Below are 20,730 nucleotides of genomic sequence, written 5' to 3'. Positions count from 1 at the left end.
GGGACCTCCTCTCCTGGTATGCCCCGCGGAGGACCTTAAGATCCATAAATAGCAACACTCAAGAGGTCCCGGGTCCTAAGGAAGTCAGATTAGCCTCAACAAGAGCCAGGGCCTTTTCAACACCGGCTCCAGCCTGGTGGAACGTTCTGTCTCATGAGACCAGGGCTCTGTGGGATCTAATTTCTTTCTGTAGGGCCTGTAAGACAGAGTTGTTCCGCCTGGCCTTTGGCTTGGAATCAGCCTGATCCCCTCCTCCTCTTTCCTTTTCCTTCTGTGATGGAACTCCTATTTGAGGACTTCCCTGGCTTTTTTCTGGCCCACGTAGGACCAGTCTGGATAGCTGGCCTTGGTGAAGATTTGACGTTTTCTCCCCCCAGTTTTTGATCTGGGCTTCCACTGAAATGAGGCTGCATTTTAAGTTGTATTTTAATCCTGTTTTTAAGTTGTATTTTAATCAATTGTTTTTATACCTGACGTTAGCCACTCTGAGCCCGGTCTTGGCCAGGGAGGGCAGGGTATAAAGAAAATTTATTATTATTATTTAAAATTTATTATTATTATTACTCTTTTTGCCATCCCTAATCTTTATTCAGACCAAGAGAGAGGGAGCCTGCCAATGTTGCAATGAGCTTCAGCAGCCACATGTTCAATCTTCCCTTAAACATTTCTAATTTCCCCCCATAACTCTTTGGCTGTGCATTGCTATGGAAAGCACAAGAATCACATTGAAAACTAGCAGAACGGTTTGCAGAGGAAGTTGCCCAGCAACTAACGCTGTAAGACAAATGGTAAATTCTGTGCACAAATGACAACTGTGGACCAAGCAGGCATTTTGGAATTGCTTCAGTTCTTGGCACACACCTCCCAAAATCAGCAAGGTCAGGGACAGAGAATCACCTTCTCTGGGACCATCTGTTCTCCTTGAACCTTGTTTTTTACTCCAGTGGTTCCAAGCATATAGCTGCCATTTGGCAGTCTCAAGCACTCTTTGCTGATAGGAACTATGCCAGTTACTGCATGATCTAGCCAGTTCACCTCCTATGGAATTTTGGGTGCACTCTGCTAAAAAGAAAATGAGAAACTTCTAAGCTTCCCAGTGGTTTATAATGGAAGGGTACCATCTGCAAATAGTCAGGCACCTCAACTTCTGTGCCCTGTTTGGTTTCTTGCCTCTCTGTCCTTGTGGTTACCTAAGTCAGAGGCTGTGGGGGCTGGAGGAGGTTCCATCAGCTGTTCAGCAAGGTTTGGTTTATAGAGGAAAGAGCTTTGTGGTTATGCAAAATGAACAATTGCCACTTCTTCCTCTGGGAGATGTACTGCAAGAAGATCAAAAGAAAGGAGGAAATGTCTTAGCAGGTTTTGTTCCTTGAAGTAAAAAGTAGTCCATGTACTTTGCAACTGTGTGCTTGCAATCTCCAGGATGTAGATGCATTTTGTCAATTGAGGTTTCAAATAGCTGTAAGACAGGGCTTGCAGCTTAGCTGTGCATCTACTTCATTTTGCATTCTTCCACTAGAATTACTAGGTTATTTTTTTTTGTTTTTTTTTTTTTGCCTTTTTCACAATTAGGCCAGATGCAGAGAAAGGATGGTGGAGAGCTCCCCACCCCCAGTTAGTTTTTTTCATGTCTTTTTTTTTACAAAGTCTATGGGGGGGGGGAAACTTGAGTGGAGTTAAAAAATGTGTGTGTGTGTGTGTGTGTGTGTGTGTGTGTGTGCGCGCGCGCGCACATACACATACATACCTTTGTTTCAGTGGGAAATAACTTTGTGTCAGCATCTTTATTTATTTTTATTAAATTTATATACCGCCCTTTATCTGCAGATCTCAGGTCCTTAAAGATACAAGATAAAAACACCAAATGCATAATAAAAACAGGAACAAGAACAAAGCAATAACCCCCGCCTCCCCGCGCCCCCTCCCGCAAACACATTTAAAAGAATATAGGGTGGTAGTCCATCCACAACTGGAATCTAGCCGTTGACAGCTATTTATTTATTTATTTTTATATACCACCCTATACCCAGAGGTCTCAGAGTGGTTCACCGAAAATATCACAATATATAAAATCAAAATAAGAACAATAACCCAATAGCACCCCCCAAAATAGAGCCACATTTTAAAAGGGTGTAGGATGTCAATCAGGTCAACCAAAGGCCTGATTAAAAAGGAACGTTTTTCCCTGGCACCTAAAGGTGTACAATGAAGGCGCCAGGCGAACTTCCCTAGGGAGAGCATTCCACAGATGGGGAGCCACTGCAGAGAAGCCCCTGTTCTCGTGTTGCCAGCCTCCGGACCTCTCAAGAAGGAGGCACACGAAGGAGGGCCTCAGAAGATGATCTCAGGGTTTGGGTAGGTTCCTATGGAAAGAGGCGGTCCTTGAGGTATTGCGGTCCTGAACAGTTTAAAGCTTTATAGGTCAAAACCAGCACTATCTACTGGGGTTATGCGGAACTCATATGTTGTCCTAGGTAAATAAATCTTAAGAGTGGGATAAAATGTGTCAAGTAAATAAGGCATGCTGTTGGCCAGCCTGCTTAGTTTCAGCTCTCAGCCGAAATTACTCCTACATGCATGACACTACCTTGACTCTCATTGATCAGCCTGTCAATGAAAAAGGCACAAAATGAATGAATGAATGAATGAATGAATGAATGAATGAATGAATGAATGAAACCTACCGTCTCCCTCCACTCTGTTGAATCTTCCTTTCCTCTATTGTCTTGGCTACTGCTAACATTTATATTGTATGCTCTTTGGGGGCAGGGATCTGGCAACATTATTATTGTTGCTGTTGTTAATATTCTTATTTCTGTCCTACAAGTTTGCCATTCTTTGCCAACAATGGAGAGGGAAAAACACCCTGAAATTTTATGAAAGCTCAAATATCCAGTTGAGTATTCAAACTGAACAAGCTTATGCAAAATAAGTAAATTGAAATGCATAATTTCCCCTGAGAACAGGATTTGGTTTTCTTTAAGGAGGATTTGCAGGGGTTTTGTTTTTCTTCTTCTTCTCCCATTCATCTCTCCTGGTATGAACAGTGCTGATTATAATAATGAAGTCTAGGCCAGTGCTTAGGGAGGGAGTAATGGTGACCAGCACTGCTAGTGTGATTTCCTTTACACTAGCTATGAACCAGTGGACTGAGGCATCTGCCTTGTGGAGAGATCCAAATTTGTCTCATATGACAGAAATCTGTGATATGCCGTTCTTTTATTTTAATTTTGGCTCTGCTAGCCCAACTCCAAGCTTCTTAGTGAAATATTGAGCTTTAGGCTACCTGGACTTTAACCTTGTTCATCCAAGGATTCTCTGGGTGGCACTGGGCCCGTCTCAGTCATCTTATTCCATCCCCACCCTAGATGTTTCCGTAAATTAGGATTTTGTTTGTGATCCATCTCGCAGCCTTGCTGCACAGACAGATCATACCGTTCTTTGAAAGGAGCCACACAACAAACATTCTGTCTTGTGTGTCTCTGTGTGTGCAGAAAACCACATTCTGGAGGACGTCAACAAATGTGTGATTGCACTGCAAGAGGGAGATGTTGACACGCTGGACAGGACCGCGGGGGCAATCCGAGGCCGTGCAGCTAGGGTCATCCATATCATTAACGCCGAGATGGAAAACTACGAAGCTGGGGTTTACACAGAGAAGGTGCTAGAAGCGACAAAGCTGCTTTCCGAAACAGGTGAGTGCAGACAGCAAATGGCTCTTTTCTTTTTCTTTCCATTTAAGGTCAATCAACAATTGGTTCTGTGACCTGTGGCAAAGCTTGCATAGTGGTGCTTCCGACCCAGTCACCGCCAGCCACTACATGTTGAAGCATGTTTGATAGGTCTGAACCATGGGCAATCAGGCCTGGTGCCAGTGTTCAACCAAGTTGGGCACTCGCCATGACCCCAGGGGCTCAGAAAGGCCCATTACCAGCCAAACCTGGCTGTGCCAAGTTTCCTCACCAGGCCCCAGATGGCCATTTGGGCTATAGGTAGCTGCTGCTGCTGCTTTTGAAGGGGAGCCAAGCTCAGCACCCATTGCCTTAATTTACCCAGAATGCAATGCCTTAGGCGCCTTTAGATTTATGAAATTTATAAAACCGTAGAGCTTATAAGCCAGGACAGTACATTTTGGGTAAATTCAGCTGGTGAGCAGTCACCGTTGATGGAAGTCCATCTTAGCTCGTATTAAAAAGCTTTACCCCCTGCCTACTCACCTTGAAGATGTTTCTCTGGGGACCCTGTATGGAGGACAGTGAGTGGTATTGCTGTCATTGCTGTGGCGGCAGCAGCAGAAAAAAATAATTGTGTGAGGTAGGATTGTGTATTGTGGGGCTGGGCCCCATCAGCATCAATAAGTCCCCAGAAGTCTGGTACTGATCCTGTGTGCTATGTTCTCCATGGGTTTGGTATTTTATGGAAACGGTTTGGGAAAGGTTAATGCCACCCTTAACTGATTTACTGATGAAGCCGTACCTTTCTTCCTTGAATGCAGCCTTAAAGCACTCTCTTTATGTGCAATTCATGTTTCTTTTAGAGCAGCATGTGTGAAATCATGAAATCAATATTTAGTGGATTCTTAGTTGAGTTGTGAGTTGCTGCTCTCAGGAAACTACAGTTTCTTTCACCTCATACATTCAGAGCATATGTCCCCACTGGCGGAGGAAGGGGTGGGGTGCCATCATGTCTGTCCCCCCCCCCCGTGTTGGGCGCCACCCCCTGCAGGCAGTGCGCCACGCCTCCAGGGCGTGCGCCACACCCCTGCGGGCAGCACGGCACACCCCCAGGACATGTGCCACACCCCTGTGGGATGGCGTGTCACGCCCCACCTGATCTCTGCCACTGTATGTCCCCCCAACCCCCCCCCCCCGGAACTGTAGTTTATCTCCCACAGAGCAACAGTAGCAAGTATCCTTAACAAACTATGGCTCTCCTGATTCTCTGAGGGAAGCTGTGTGTTTTATAAATATAGTTGAAAACCCCTGCTGCAAGAGATCCTGATTGCACCTCTTTAATTGACTGGTGCAACTATGGGGAGCAGAGAACTATCCAACATAGTGCCTTCCCGGGGTTCTGGAAAACAACTCACAGCACCCCTGACCAGTGCCAGAGTTACTTATAAGCTAAACAAGCCATAGTTTAGGGCCCCACAATCTTGGGGGCCCCCCAAAAAAATAAAGGAAAAAAACCTGGGTGTACATTTCCAAAATATAAGATAAAAACAAATAAAATAAAACCTACAGATAGTAACAGTGTTTTGTGTTGTGTAGGCTCCTATGATGTAAGTAATTGGCCCCGCCTGCTAGCCTGCTCCCTAAAATATCACTGGTTTGCTCATTTCTATATATAGGGTGCCTACATTCTGTATGGACTAGTTGTAACAATTACTTTGATAAAATACATACTTCGTTATGTGCAAATGGCTTTAGATACCTATTAGGTCCTTGACCATATTACCATATAACATATATTGAACACAAAAAACAGTGACAATTTGTTGTTGACAAAGGACAGCTGGACGTATAAAGGGCCCCATTACCTTCAGTAGCTTAGGGCCTCATCAAAACTAAATCTGGCCCTGCTCCTGACCATTGACCATGCTGGCTGGTATTGATGGGAGTTGAAGTCCAATAGCATCAGGAGGGCTTCATATTGTCCAGCTGTATCAATATCTCTCTCATTCGTGTCAGGGGAAGGAGGCAGTCCCATAAACACACAGAGATGTGAGCATGGAATCTCCTTTTCCATTGCAGGGAGCAAGGAATCTTGCTTTTGCAGAAGATCTGCATATGCACCAGGATGTTCATAAAGCTGTGGATTAGGGCCTTTTAATTGCCTGTTAATAGCCAGTTAGCCCAGACAATGAAACCACCTAGAGATGTGGACTGGTTTAAATAAATAAATAAATAAATAAATAAATAAATAAATAAATAAATAAATAAATTTTGAAAAAACCACACAAACTGATGAAATGTGCAGCAGGTGTGGGTCTAAAATTCTCCAATGCAAATCCATTTGGGGATCACCAGCTAAGTATTCTCTCCATTTCCATTAGACCCTTCATTAATAAAAGGTGAGTGTTTGCTTAAAAAAATAAAAAACAATTTTGTATTCTGGCATGCTCAGTGTTCAGTAAAAAAAAAAAAAGACATCTATAATTGCTAAAATTTCAGGTCCAGCATTATGCAAAATTTTGCCTATTTGCTTTTCATAAAACTAATTCACAATGATAAAAATACAATAAACCAAATCTGCAGCAGACACATTAAATGGTTCCATGGCATATTTAATGTGCTCTTTAATAAAGCGTGAATTATAATAAAGTACTAACAGCCCTGTAGTAAATGCATATTTGGCCAAGCCCCCCTTTCAGGGTTTTTATGCAAAAAGAAAAAGGAAAAAGTTTAAAAGATCTAATTGCTGTGCAGTGCTGACATAGAGTGCCTAATTGCAGATGCCTGGTTTTTCCCCAAAAAAGTGCACGCTGTATTACATTGTTCATTTGCAAGACGACACAAGAGGGCTCTTTCCAGTATAGTCTGAGAAGTTCTTTTCATACAATTGCATCAAGATCCCTTTGGCATGATAATTTTCCCTGCGTGCGGAAGCGGGTGTGCACAGAATGAATCCTGATGGAGCCACATACATGGTTGTTATCAGTGATGTTCTCGTTGTTTTGCAGTGTAGATGGGACGAGGGAAGAAGCCAAAGGAGTGGAAGCTTCCTAGAACTTTGGCCAAATCTGCATACTCTAGATTCTGGGAATGATTTTAGCAGTTCTCCTGTTTAAACTGGAATTTGGGAGCAGGGGAACGCAAAGCAGAGGAACCATAAAGAGGGGAATTATCTCATTCCCAGTACAGAGGAGAGCAAGTAGCACAGTGATAGAGAATCCACATTAAATGTAGAAGGTCCCAAAGTCAATCCCTTGCATCTCCATGTAGGACAGGGCATTCTAAAATGCTGGAGACCTGCTGCCAGTCAGTGTAGCCAATACTGAGCTTGATGGAGCAATGGTTTGACCCAATGGAAGGCAGATTCCTAGGCTCCACACTAAATCAGTTGAAGTGAGTCTAAGTATATATTTATATTTGTATCTATATCTATATCGTCTATATCTATATCATCTGAATCCATACCTATATCTATTTCAACACCTCCTGTTTTGAGAAGTTTTAAACATTTGACTTTTGATAATGTTTTTATATTTTGTTGGGAGCTGCCCAGAGTGGCTGGGGAAACCCATCCAGATGGGTGGAGTATAAATAAAATTATTATTATTATTATTATTATTATTATTATTATTATTATTATTATTATTATTATTATTATTTTCCCCTGCTCTCCCTTCTCTCTTTGCAACACTACAGCTGTGTCTGAGCCTTTCACAATTTGTAACCTCTCTATTTGTTCCATAACTACTTTCTTCTCTGGCCTAGCTCTCATGAACAGCATATTAGGAGGCAAAAATGGTTATGGGTGCACTCTGTTAGGTGTGAGCTCCTATGCTGGATTTCACTGTTAATTGTCTTCCTGTGGAGGAGCACTCAACTGTGTGAATCCCCACTTGCAACCTGAAGTGGTACAGTGGAAGCAAATTCACTTCCTCATCCGCTGTCCGTGAGGATGATCCCAGGTCTCTCTCACTGCACCACTGTCTCACAAGTAACCACTCCTTATTCAAAATAAAAAAAAATTCCTTCCAGTAGCACCTTAAAGACCAACTAAGTTAGTTCTTGGTATGAGCTTTCGTGTGCATGCACACTTCTTCAGATACACTGAAACAGAAGTTGCCAGATCCTTCTATATAGTGAGAAGGTGGGGAGGGGTATTACTCAGAAGGGTGGTGGGAATGGGAGATTGGCAGATAGCTGAGATGAGCCTGTTGACGACTCTTAATGACTGCAATAGGTCTTACAGGAAAAGGCAAGGGGTGAGAAGGTGAAAAATGGTTTAGTCATGTATAATATGACTACCTTCCCTTTCATGCACATGAAAGCTCATACCAAGAACTAACTTAGTTGGTCTTTAAGGTGCTACTGGAAGGAATTTTTTTATTTTGATTATGGCAGACCAACACTCCTTATTCACTCTGTGTGTTTCCTTTCCTTTATTTGTCAGCCTCCCCTCACTGATCTCTGTACTCCATTCCTGAGCATTATGAGTAATTGACTATTCATTTGCTACAGTCTTCCATTATGGGACTCCTAAGAAGAGCTTGCTAATTCAGGCCAATGTCCCATCATGTCCCACATCCTTTTCTCACAGTGGCCAACCAGGTCCCTGAGGAGAACCTGTGGGCAAGATTCGATCACAAGAGTACTCTCCCCTCCTGTAGTTTCCAGTAACTGGTATTCAGAAGCATTGCTGCCTCCAACCATAGAGGCAGAGCTTAGCCATTGTGGCTAGTAGCCAGCGATAGCCTTCACAGCAGAGTACATGGGGTTCCCAGGCAGTGCCCCATCCAGGCATTGACCGGATCCCAGAGCTGCTTAGTTTCAGCAAGGTTAGTACATCTGCCTTCAAACCACATCCTTGAGACCACACCAGTGAAGGACCCTGAGAAGTAAGAGGGTCATTCAGCATGGCTGATTGGAAGGCTGGCTGCAAGGGGCTGGAAAACCAGGCAAGTATATTACTCTACCTAATGGTAGGGCCAGCTATCTTCTCCACCCCAGCGGCTCCTTGGCAAGCAAGCTATCCCTGTCAACTTCCCGGCTTTAATATGTAGTAAGACATGTCTGTAGTTAAATAACTCTGGTATAACTCTAGTTTTCTATGAAGGAAATTTGCCATGAATCAAATCACATTTCCGTAATTTGTGCATTCTTATCGCTAATATTCACTTTGCCATATATATATTCATGGTAAACCAATGACTCTGATGCTGGGAGAATGCAAATGGGTATGTAAATAAGTAAGTAAGTTGTTGCTGTTGCACAAGGCCAGATTCTGCCCTAGATGCTTAAACATCCTATTGTATTCGACCCGCATGTGGGTGAGACCATTTTGTACTCCATTTGCTTCCCCACTTTTTCTTTAATTGAACATTTATTCATTTTCAAATGAGGAGCTTTGGAAGATCTAGAGGGGAACTAATTTGAATGATAATAGAAAAGGGGAAACTGGGCACAGCCCTCTCTCATAATTATTATTTACACTTTCACAGATCTCTTCAAGGAAAGCATCTGGAGGTTGAGCTGAAAAAATCCACACAGCCTTGCAAAGTGCTATTTCCCCCCAGCTGTTTTTCTGGGGTTAGGCTAGGGTGTATTTTCTTCTCCTTCTCATTTGTGGAGGCATCCATGCTAAGGATATATATGGAGGAAAATAAATTCCTACCGCAGGGCAGGATAGCCTGAGTTCAAAGAACTCCAGATTTAACTAAAACCCTGAAATGAGAGCTGGGCTACATGCTACATTGATCACATCAAAAGCCGCCACAAGTAAGCAGGCTGTCATTTCACAAGAGGAGATTGACAGCCAGTAAACTGGGGCCGATAGTCCCCTTTCCCTGCCCAGTGTTTATCTCGGCTTATCCCAGGTCTCCTTTAGCAACTAATTTTCCCTGCTCCTACCCTCCACCCTACCCCATCTAGGGACACTTAGCAGCTAAAGGAGAGATGATATCACTGAAGATAACAGAATGGGCAAGAAGCCAAACAGTCTGTGATCCCTGCTATTCTGGTATTGTCAGAATTTCCAGTAGCCTGAGTCTGGCTTACTCACCACCGTCATTTTATTATTTGTACCCCGCCCATCAGACTGGGTTGCCCCAGCCACTCTGGGGGGCTTCCAACATATACAGAAAGAACTCCTGAACTGCCTCTCCTGATTCGAATGGAACAGAGAACCAGACCTAGGTGTCATCAGCATGCAGATGACACCTCACGCCAAACCCTGATGACCTCTCCCCACAATTTCATATAGTTATTGAAGAGCATAGGGAACAAGAATGATCCTACAGAACACCACACATCAGTTCCCACAGTTTTGAGCAGAAGTCTCCCATTGCTACCCTCTGGAAGCAACCTTGGAGGTAGAAGCAGAACCAGGGCATGGCAATGCCTCCCATTCTAACCCTCAGTGCCACTCAAGGAGAATACCATGGTCAGTGATGTTGAATGCCACAGAGATGTCAAGGAGACTGAACAGAGCTGCAGTCCCTTCATCCCTCTTCTAACAAAAGTCATCAACCAGGGCATCTAAGGATCTGAAACTGGATTGAAATAGCACCAGGAGAGTTCTTATCTGAATTCACAAAGATTGATTTTCCTAATCAAGAGGGACATATCAAGGAAAAGCCAGGGGTACTCAAGACGTTCCAAGCAAGTGGAGAAACGGGAATCATGGCTGACATGCTCAAGATTGCACCAGCAGGGTAGGGCCACAGGAATATGCTCTCGGCAGCAGCGGTGATGTCAGTTACCAGGAGGAGCAAAGTTGGGGCTTCACAGAAACACTAGTAGTAGCAATGGATTGATTCTCTTAGAGCATCTGCCCCCCCCCCCAGCCTCTCCACTGCCTTGTTCTTCTCCCACCTTGTAAATGACAATGACTTTGCAGCTGAGAGGCTATTGCTGCAGCTCCTGCTTACCAGGAGAGCCATTCCTGACCGTATCAGCCAAAATTTCAAAAAAGATTAAATTTTATATATCACCATTTGTCAAAAGGCCACAGGGCAGTTAAAGTAGCATAACTACATAACATGAGATCAACTCAATGCAAACAAACAATACGGTTATATAAAGCATAATATTTCCTTCTGAATAATAAGGGAGGGGGGAGCCAAAAGAGTGTTTCTCTTCTTGCCTCTCTGCTTGCTTGAAATGTCTGAAGCACCTCTGGGGTTCCCTTTATGGGGCAGGGGGAGTGCCATGCTATAGCTCCTCCCCTCAAGGCCTCACCCCCTTTGATGAAGAGAGAGAAAGGGTTGTGTGACTGCTAGGCAGAAAAGGGGTTGCATAGGAATGGAACTGTAAGATGAAAAGGATGCAAATGTGTAACTGAATACTATTTAGGAGGCTTTTTTGTTTTTAAGATTAGGAAAACATCACTAGATTGGGGAGATGTGTAGTCGGAGGAAGAAAGCAGAGGTAAATAGAATCAAGACAGTTAAAACATGCCTCTTGAAAAGTGCATTTTCTTTTCATCTTCAAAATTTGTGGGTTCCCTCCCTCCCCATAATGTGTTTATATCCTTTCTGTGTTTAGTGGAATATTTGGGATTTCTCCCTCTCCAATCCCTGCCCAATAACATAATGGAAGCCACCGCGTGCATTCTTGGACTGTCTATAGCCTCAGCTGATCCCATCCCTGTTCCCCGGTGTCTCTGGCATTGACATTAGTGACTGTTCACACGCTGCAGATAAAACTTCCTTAAAGTGCTCTTGTCTCATTACAGTCCCCCTTTAAAAAAAATGCACGACACTTGATTACCTCTTTATGCCAGCCATGAAACCGCAAAGATGCATAAACTCAAATATTTGTGCATTTCAGTGAGACTAAATTGCATCCTCTTAATGAGACAGAATAGAACTCTTAAGATATTCTGACATCTCTTGAATTTCCCCTCCTGTAATTATACACAATGCCAGTTTTCTTTTAACCCCAGTTTAAATTATTTGAATTGCAGGCTACATGTTAGGTGGACCTGGCTTTGTACTCTTAAATTTCCATTTATTCAGATGTATGCCACTCATATTAATAGTGAATGGTTCTGCCTGTCAATTTTTGTCATGGTCTGCTGAGCAATAAAGCAGCTAATTTGCTACTGTGTTCCCCCTTCCCCAAAAGTCAGCCACTTCTATTTAACATACAGCAACGTGTAGCATCACTGTTATAATTTCTATAGCTGTAAAACAGAGTTGATCTATCTTTGGACTTTACAAATCCTAAATGTGCTTTTCTAGCCAACATTCAGAGAGGCTCGTGAAACTAAGGCCCAATGTCTTTATGCTACTGCTGTAGCAGAAGAGGAAGGGAAAGCTGGGGAAAATTAGCCTCATAAGAGATAGCAATGAAGGTTGGGGTGAACCAGGCAACGTCTTCAACTTCCTGTATAACTCAGCTGAGAGGGAAAGCGCAAGGAATGATTCAAACCCCTTAAACTTTCCTTTCTTGTTGGGGCTGCCTCTGGGATGGAGTCTTAAGGCTTCTGATCCAGTTGAGTCGGGCTACAAATATGATCAGGCTAATGGATAGCTGGGCTCCAAGATCTCAACTGATTGGATGTGGCACAATCAAAAGGGATGGAAAGGTCGTCAAAAAATCATCTGCGCAAATCGTCAATGCCCACCCCATCAGTTTTGCAACACATTGAACATACGCTAACAAGCAAGTGGAACATTTTTTGAGATGCAGCTGCAAAAAAAAAAAAAAAAAAGGCTAGTGGTGTTCTAGGCTTCATCAACAGAAGTCTAGTGTCCAGGTCAAGGGAAGTAGTAGTCCCATTCTATTCTGCCTTGGTCAGACCACACCTGGAATACCGTGTCCATTTCGGGCCCCACAATTTAAGAAGGATGTTGACAAGCTGGAATGTGTGCAGAGGAGGGCAACCAAGATGATCAAGGGTCTGGAAACCAAGCCTGATGAGGAACAGTTGAGGGAAGTGAAGAGAAGCTGCAGCAGAGAGATCACACAGGGCTCTGCAAGCTCTTGCGAGAGATCTCTGTAACACTCGTGCTCCCGCTTCTCCCCGCTTCTCCAGTATTGGCAGTGGCAGTAGACAGGCAAATTAGTGGGATCTGCCACCTTAGGATCCCAGCAGGATCCCACTGCCAGAGGCAAGTGTCTCAGTTGGCCTAGTGCTAAGGCTGTCTCTGCTTATCTCCCCCCCCCCATATGTGATTTATTAATTTGATGAATTCCAACCTAAAAAATCACCCAGCCTAGCAACTTCCTACGTCATTTAATGCCTCATTGTGGAAGACCATTGTGTTAGTGAATGTAGTTATTCAATAGGCCCCTAGTGCAATCCAAAGACACACGTAGCTGAGAGACTTAATTCTGTGCAAGGTGGAATGACAATGGCAAAATCCCCATTCAAAATGGCGTTGATTATCTTAAGAGAGGGATAAATCAGCATGCGTTCTGAAAGGTTAAATCATGCTTCTCTTAACAGCCAGAATTGTTGTATTGAAAGTATGCTTTGCAAAGGAAGAAGAAAAAAATAACAGTACAGTGCTATACAAAGTGGGAATGTGTGGGCATAATTGAATATGTTTCAAAAGATTTTCCACGTAGTCTGTCACAAGTTTATTTTTGGAAAACCTCTGATGAAAGGTAAAATATATAAATACAAAAACACCTTTGATGGATTAAGTCCTGGTTAAAGAGATAGGGAACCAAATATAAATCAAGCAGGAGAGGATTTATCCTGCAAGAGCCTAGAGATTGGTAATACAGCTAGCATTGTGTGCTGCAATTAATTAACAGGCACAGAGCAAAGAAGACGAATTCATCAAAAGACAATACATCCTGGGATACAATTGACAGAAATGGCTTTTAGAATGGCTGCAATACAAGGTCAAAGAGCAGTTACTAGCCTGCCCTGTTTTAATAGCAGTGCTTTGTATCTGCTTTGTCTCATATGCCAACTTCAGCCATATCCAGATAATCACCAGTTGGCCAATGTATTATTATTATTATTATTATTATTATTATTATTATTATTATTATTAATTTTTTATTGGTTTTACATATATGCACATTACATAACATCATATCCTCTTATTTTATCTCTTTGGCTCAACTGAGCCTAACGGCTTCCCTCCCTCCCGTCTAATGGTTTACAAAATTAAACTTTGCATCTTTACATTTCGCTTCGTTTCCTATCCTTGTTATATCATTACCTAAAATATTATATTACTGAACCCGAATAGGTAGCAATTTCACCTTACAAATCTTCAGATAACCCTGCTAATGATGTTAATTGCTTACAGTTGTCTTTCAAATATAATATAAATTTGTTCCAGTCCTTTTGGAATGCTTGGTCTCGCTGGTTCTGGATTCTTCCCGTCAGTTTCGCCAGTTCTGCAAAGTCCAACAGCTTCATCTGCCACTCTTCTTTTGTTGGTAACCCCTGTTGTTTCCATCTTTGGGCTACCAAAATTCCTGCCGCAGTTGTTGCGTATAAGAACAATTTTTTATCTAGTCTCGGTATCTCTCTACCCACTACCCCCAGTAAAAAAGCTGCTGGGTTTTTTTTAACAAAAGTGTTTTTAAACATTTTCTTTAGCTCATTATATACCATTTCCCAGAAAGCTTTCCTCAGCATGGGTCCTTCGTTTCTTTGTTAACGGCATTTGGTATGACATTTAACTCATCATTATCTATAATCTTTGTAGCATATGGCATTGCAGAAGTTAATCAAAGCGTGTCAAAGATTTTGTATGGGAACAGTGTTCTTTTAAATATAATATGTATATATCCCATTCTTTGTTAAACTTTTGGTTTGTCTGGTTCCTAATTTTTCCTGTCAATTGTACATGGTCAAATAATTTCACCTTGCCATTTCATTTTAGTTGGTATTTTATCTCCCTTCCACCATTTGGCCATCAGCATTCTCGCGGCAGTTGGCCAATGTAGTCCATGCAGCGCTAACCTCAAGACCAGTTGCTGCAGTGCACTTTATTTGGTCCTGCCTTTGAGCCTGGTCCAAAAGTGCCAGCTGTTTCAGGATGCAGGGGCTAGACCAGGGGTCTGCAACCTTTAAGACAAAAAGAGCCACTTGGACCCGTTTCCGAAGAAAAAAAAACTGGGAGCCGCAAAACTCGTCATTATAAAAATAACTTTTTTGTCACTTTTTTATTATTTCTTTGTTTGACCCCTCAGAATTACTCCTCATAGAAATAAATGTTAAATTAACAAGTTACCTTTTTTGTGTGTGTGCTCTTCACTCTCCTTCAAAACAGTGACCAGCGTACATGCCCCCTTTCAATGCAGTGACCAGCGTACATGCCCCTTACAATGTAGCGGGCGGGCGGGCGGGAAGGTGACGTCGGGACGGTGCGTGACTAACGCACGCACTGCCCCCATGCGACGTCACAGCCAGTACAGCGCCTGCCACAGTGGGGAGTGTCAGGGCGCACAATGCGCCTCCTCCCCTCGCTAGTATCCGCCCCGGAGCCGCGGCAAAGGTGTAAAAGAGCCACATGCGGCTCCGGAGCCGCGGGTTGCAGACCCCTGGGCTAGACTGCTGATGGAGCAGACAGAAAACAGCATATGACAGCATTGTCTTCACTGGCCGCCCATGCAGCATACCTTAAGGGCAGCCTGACTCCTTGTATCCCAGATTAAGCAGCATGAGTTGCCTCGTGTTTCCGAGTTCAGTTAGAAGTTGAGCATTTTTTGTCTCTGGCCCCACCCTGTGGAACCCTCTTCCAGCAGAAATTCAGTAGACATTCTCACTTTTGACTTTTAGGCATCTCTTGAAGACCCTTTTACTGTGGCAGGCCTTTTCCACTGCTTATTTTTGATTAGCCATTCAAGTTTATCTGCATTTTTTTGGACTATATAATAGGATTTTAAGATTGCTGTCATGCTGCAGTTGGCTTATCACTATGTAAAGAAACGCTGCATGCATTTACAACTTAAATTATAATATTTATTTATTTATAGAGATTTATCTATCAGAGTATTTAGAAAGCTCCAGTTCATATCATATCTCTATCTATCATCTATCTATCTATCTATCTATCTATCTATCTATCTATCTATCTATCTATCTATCTATCTATTGTATAATAAAATAATTAAAACACCATAAAATCATAAAATACAAATGACACACATCAAATCAAATTAATTCTCTAAAACAACAAAGATATTTTCAGCAGGTGATGTATCAGAATTTGTAGGTGCCTGTCTGATTTCAGTAGAAACAGTGTCCCATATTACTGGTGCCACCATGCTAAAAGCTTTGGTGCATTATTTTATTTATAAGAATGTGTATAAATAATATAGTTAAAAATGAACGGTTGTTCAGCTCAAAATAAAGCACATAAAACAGAGACGGGGGAGGGGGAGATATAATGAGGGAGAGGAAAAGGGCACAGGAAAGTTAGATCTCTCAGGCTCATTCCTGCAGGATCAGGCCAGATGTACATTTTGCAGAGTCAGGATTAAGAGTGAAGAGCCAGTGACAAAGTGTGAGCAGGAAAAAGACTTGCTGTTAAGGCTTATGCTCCAATGTAAGAGCCGTCAGGTCTGACAAGCTGTATCTAGTGCAAGACGAAAACTTGGTCTGTGGCCAAAGTGCTTGCTCTGTCAGCCAGTGAGTCAAGGAAGAAGCATGGATACTGGCACAATACATGAACCACATCAGATCTGGAGGTGGGGACTGTCTTACAAGGTGTTTCTGTTGACAAATCACTCCGTTTCTGCCCTTGTCGCTATACAGTGCTACCTTGGTTCTCAGACAACTCGGAACCCAAACACTGCAAACTCAGAAGTGTTTCGGTTTGCGAACTCTTTTCGGAAGCCGAACATGCTCCATTTTGAGTGTTACGCTTCCGATTTGAGTGCCACACTTCTGTTTTGAGTGTTACGCTTCCGATTTGAGTGTCACACTTCTGTTTTGAGTATCACACTGAGGTCTGTCTGTTTTTGCTATTTATTTTGCATTTTTGTCTTTGCGACTCTCGTTTTTTGTTTTTGTGACTGTGTAGAAGAACCCAGTTCAGCTACTGATTGATTGATTGTGTGACTGCAGTACATTGTTTATTGCTTTCATTTTATGGATCAGTGGTCTTGTTAGATAGTAAAATTCATGTTAAATGGCTGTATTAGGGATTTTTAAAAAAATCCATTTTGCATGTCTTTCTATGGGAAAGTGAACCTTGGTTTTGGAATGCTTTGGTTTTGGAACGGACTTCCAGAATGGATTAAGTTTGAGAACCAAGGTACCTCTGTACAGTATAACTCAGGGATGGGGAACGTCAGACATCTGGGTCAAATGTGGCCCTCCGGGCTTCTCCATTCAGCCTTGGCACTCTCCCCATACCATACCTCCTCCCTAGCTACACATCTCCCTAGGCCACACCCATTTCTGGCTCTGCTTTGCATCCTCTTGGAGTGCTTCTGCCTGGCTGGAATGTGTCCTTGAACTTTGATAATGCTTCTCATTGGCCATAATGGAGGAAAACATATGCACGTGTTTGCAACTGGCAACAAAAATAATATTCAGGTTTGTTGCTCTGCCCCCATCTATCTCTGGCCCTACCGACCATGGAGGGTTATCCAGAATGGAATGTGGCCTTTGTGGAACCTCAAAATTATTATTATTGTTGTTGTTGTTGTTGTTGTTGTTGTTGTTGTTGTTGCCCCACTCATCTGGCTTGGTTTCCCTATCCCTGGTGCTACATTTTTACACCGTTTTGAAAACTCATGCAAATTATTATCAAAATGGGGAGCACCTTTTACATGGCATAATTGTTTTTTGTGAAGTGCACCCTCTTCCCTGTTTCAGATCAGCCCTAATACGGTTGATAATTCCATAGCTAATAAAATATAAACTGGTAACAAAAATTTGCTCTGAGATCCCTTATGAGCTTCATTGTGGATCAGGGATTTGAACCTGGACCTTGCAGTGTGAGGCTTAGCAGGAGTTTCCAGCATGGTTTGGCTTTAGGATGCTTTCAGGACTTATTTTGAAGTGAGATTTGATATTTGCAAAGATTGCTTTTTGAAATAATCCTGTGGGAACATGTCCTTGGAGGAAATATGAACTTGTAGGCTTGTATGTAAGTTTTCTGGTGATATTCCCATGAGCTGGAGAGTGGAGGAGTAAGGATAATAAGTGGAGTGGATGGGGAAGAGATTCTGAACAAGGAGAGGTGCAACAATTGAGGCTATTTATTCTGGGAAAAGGCGAATAAGAAGAAAACCCAGGAGAGGCACACAGGGGCACAACATGTGCGAACATTTGCATATGCCTTTGTTATTGTTCAGATTCTCCCTGAAAACTCTGAAGGTCTAAACTGACTCTTCAAAACAAGGAGCAAACAAGGAATTTGTCTCCAGATGCTTCAGCACTAAGTTTGAAAAGTGCACTGAAAGTTGATGACATTCACAACGCATCTCTCAATCACTGCCTTTTAAGTGTGTGTGTAATTTATATACTGCACACACACACAAAATCTTTTTACAGAAACATGCAAACACAGAGAAACAATTTGCCGTGCAGATTGGTGATACTCCATTTTGAAGGCCAAGCTAGGAATGTAAAGTTCTTGGATGCCACACAGAAGTATATCAGTTTGCCTGTCTCCTACTACTACTACTACTACTAATAATAATAATAATAAATTTTATTTATATCCCGCCCTCCCCAGCCGAAGCCGGGCTCAGGGCGGCTAACAACAATCAAAATAGTCCAACATTCTAAAACATTCATTATAAAATTAATTAAATCAAATTAAAATCAAATTAATGGCAACCATCAAGCAAAATTTTGTGCAGATTGCCAGAGGAGGGGGTCAGGCTGCGCCCTGACAAAAGGCCTGGTGGAACAGCTCTGTCTTGCAGGCACTGCGGAAGGATGTCAGGTCCTGCAGGGCCCTAGTCTCTTGTGACAGAGCGTTCCACCAGATTGGAGCCGCGGCCGAGAAAGTCCTGGCTCTAGTTGAGGCCAACCTAACCTCTCTGTGGCCTGGGATCTTTAGGGTGTTTTTATTTGCAGACCGTAAATTTCTCTGTGGGACATACCAGGAGAGGCGGTCCCGTAGGTACGAGGGTCCTAGGCCGTATAGGGCTTTAAAGGTTAAAACCAGCACCTTAAACCTGATCCTGTACTCCACCGGGAGCCAGTGCAGCTGGTATAGTACCGGATGGATATGATCTCGCAGCGAAGACCCCATAAGGAGTCTCGCCGCGGCATTCTGCACCCGCTGGAGTTTCTGGGTCAGTCTCACGGGCAGCCCCACGTAGAGCGAGTTACAATAATCCAGTCTGGAGGTGACCGTCGCGTGGATCACAGTGGCTAGGTCAGGGCGAGAGAGATAAGGAGCCAACTGCTTAGCTTGGCGGAGATGAAAAAATGCCGCCTTTGTTATAGCTGTAATCTGCACCTCCATAGAGAGGGAGGTATCGAAGATTACACCCAAACTCTTAACGGACGATGCTGGCACTAATTGCACCCCCACAAGAGATGGGAGTTGCCCCCTCAATCCCATATCGCTCCGTCCCAGCCAGAGGACCTCTGTCTTCGAAGGATTTAACTTCAACCGGCTCCCACGTAACCATCCAGCCACAGCTTCCAGACATCTGGTCAGTGTATCTGGGGCCGAGTCAGGATGGCCATCCATTAACAGGTAGAGTTGGGTGTCATCAGCATACTGATGGCAACCCAGCCCAAAACTCCGGACAAGCTGGGCGAGGGGGCGCATAAAGATGTTAAAAAGCATCGGGGAGAGAATCGCACCCTGAGGCACTCCACACACCAAGGAGTGGCGCGATGACAATTCCCCCCCAAGCGCCACCCTCTGTCCCCGACCGGAGAGAAACGAGCGCAGCCATTGAAGGACTGTGCCCTGGATCCCCACGTCGGCAGGCGGTGGTCCAGAAGTTCGTGATCGACCATGTCGAAGGCTGCTGACAGGTCTAGAAGAATCAGCAGCCCCGACCCGCCTCGATCCAGCTGCCTGCGGAGATCATCTGTTAGGGCGACCAGAGCCGTCTCGGTCCCATGACCAGCGCGGAAGCCGGACTGGAATGGATCGAGAGCAGATGTTTCATCCAGAAACCTACCAAGCTGTTCAGCAACTGCTCTCTCAATCACCTTAACCAGGAATGGAAGATTCGAAACCGGGCGGTAATTGGATAGATCTAAAGGATCTAATGATGTTTTCTTTAAGAGCGGATGCACCACTGCCTCCTTCAGTTCTCCTGGGAATATCCCAGTGCCAAGGGACAAATTGATATCGCCCAGGGGGGCCCGCACCTCGTCTGGACACGCTCTAATCAGCCAGGACGGGCACGGGTCAAGAGGACAAGTGGTGGGCTTTCCAGCTTGGAGGAGTCTGTCCACATCGGCTGGGGATATCTGGTCAAAGTGGTCCAATACTGGACCCGAGGACAGTCGAGGGGCCTCCAGTTCCTTTATTGTATCCAAATTGGCAGGGAGGCCATGGCGGAGCAACAGGACCTTCTCCGCAAAAAAGCTCGCAAATGCCTCGCAGCTGTGTGTCAAATTGTTATTTAAATTTGGCTGTCCTTCAAGGGACGTTAAAGACCTAATTATACTAAACAATTGCGCCGGGCGAGAGCTAGCGGAGGCAATGGAGGCTGAGAAGTAGGACTTCTTAGCGGCCTTCACTGCCATCTCGTAGGTTTTCATAAAAACCCTATAAGATGTTCTTGAAGCTCCGTCACGGGCACCCCGCCATACTCGCTCTAGCCGTCTGAGGTCCCGCTTCATTTTCCGAAGCTCCTCGGTAAACCAGGGAGCCCGGTTTCTGCGGGGTCGCAGAGGGCGCCTAGGTGCGATCTCATCGATGGCTGCTAGGAGCTGGATATTCCAGCCCTCAACAAGCTCAGTCAATGAGTCGCCAGGGGGAGCAAGGTCCCGCAAGGCCTGACGGAATCTATCAGGGTCCATCAGCCTTTGCGGGCGAGCCCAAATTGGCTCGCCACCTAAGCAGGGTGGGGGTGGGAAATCAATCCTGGCTTTCAGTGCGTAGTGATCAGACCATGGCACCTTCATCGAGGGAGACATGATCACATCTATACCGGC

General features: G+C 43.9%; 1 protein-coding gene across 4 annotated transcripts in view; it reads left to right on the top strand.

Annotated features, from left to right (window-relative positions):
• CTNNA2 (catenin alpha 2) overlaps positions 1-20,730 on the top strand; it is a 420,763-nt gene that overhangs the window by 332,297 nt on the left and 67,736 nt on the right. For all 4 annotated transcript variants that reach the window (XM_081207007.1, XM_081207009.1, XM_081207010.1 and 1 more), the window contains one exon: positions 3,492-3,692. In XM_081207007.1, coding sequence (XP_081063133.1) covers positions 3,492-3,692 — 201 coding nt within the window. The remainder of the gene's footprint in view (positions 1-3,491; positions 3,693-20,730) is intronic.

Source organism: Podarcis bocagei, assembly GCF_964188305.1.
Source record: "Podarcis bocagei genome assembly, chromosome: 9".
NCBI classification, from domain to species: Eukaryota; Metazoa; Chordata; class Lepidosauria; order Squamata; family Lacertidae; genus Podarcis; species Podarcis bocagei.
The sequence above is the reverse complement of the archived record's forward strand: the minus strand, read 5'-3'. Positions and strand labels throughout refer to the sequence as shown.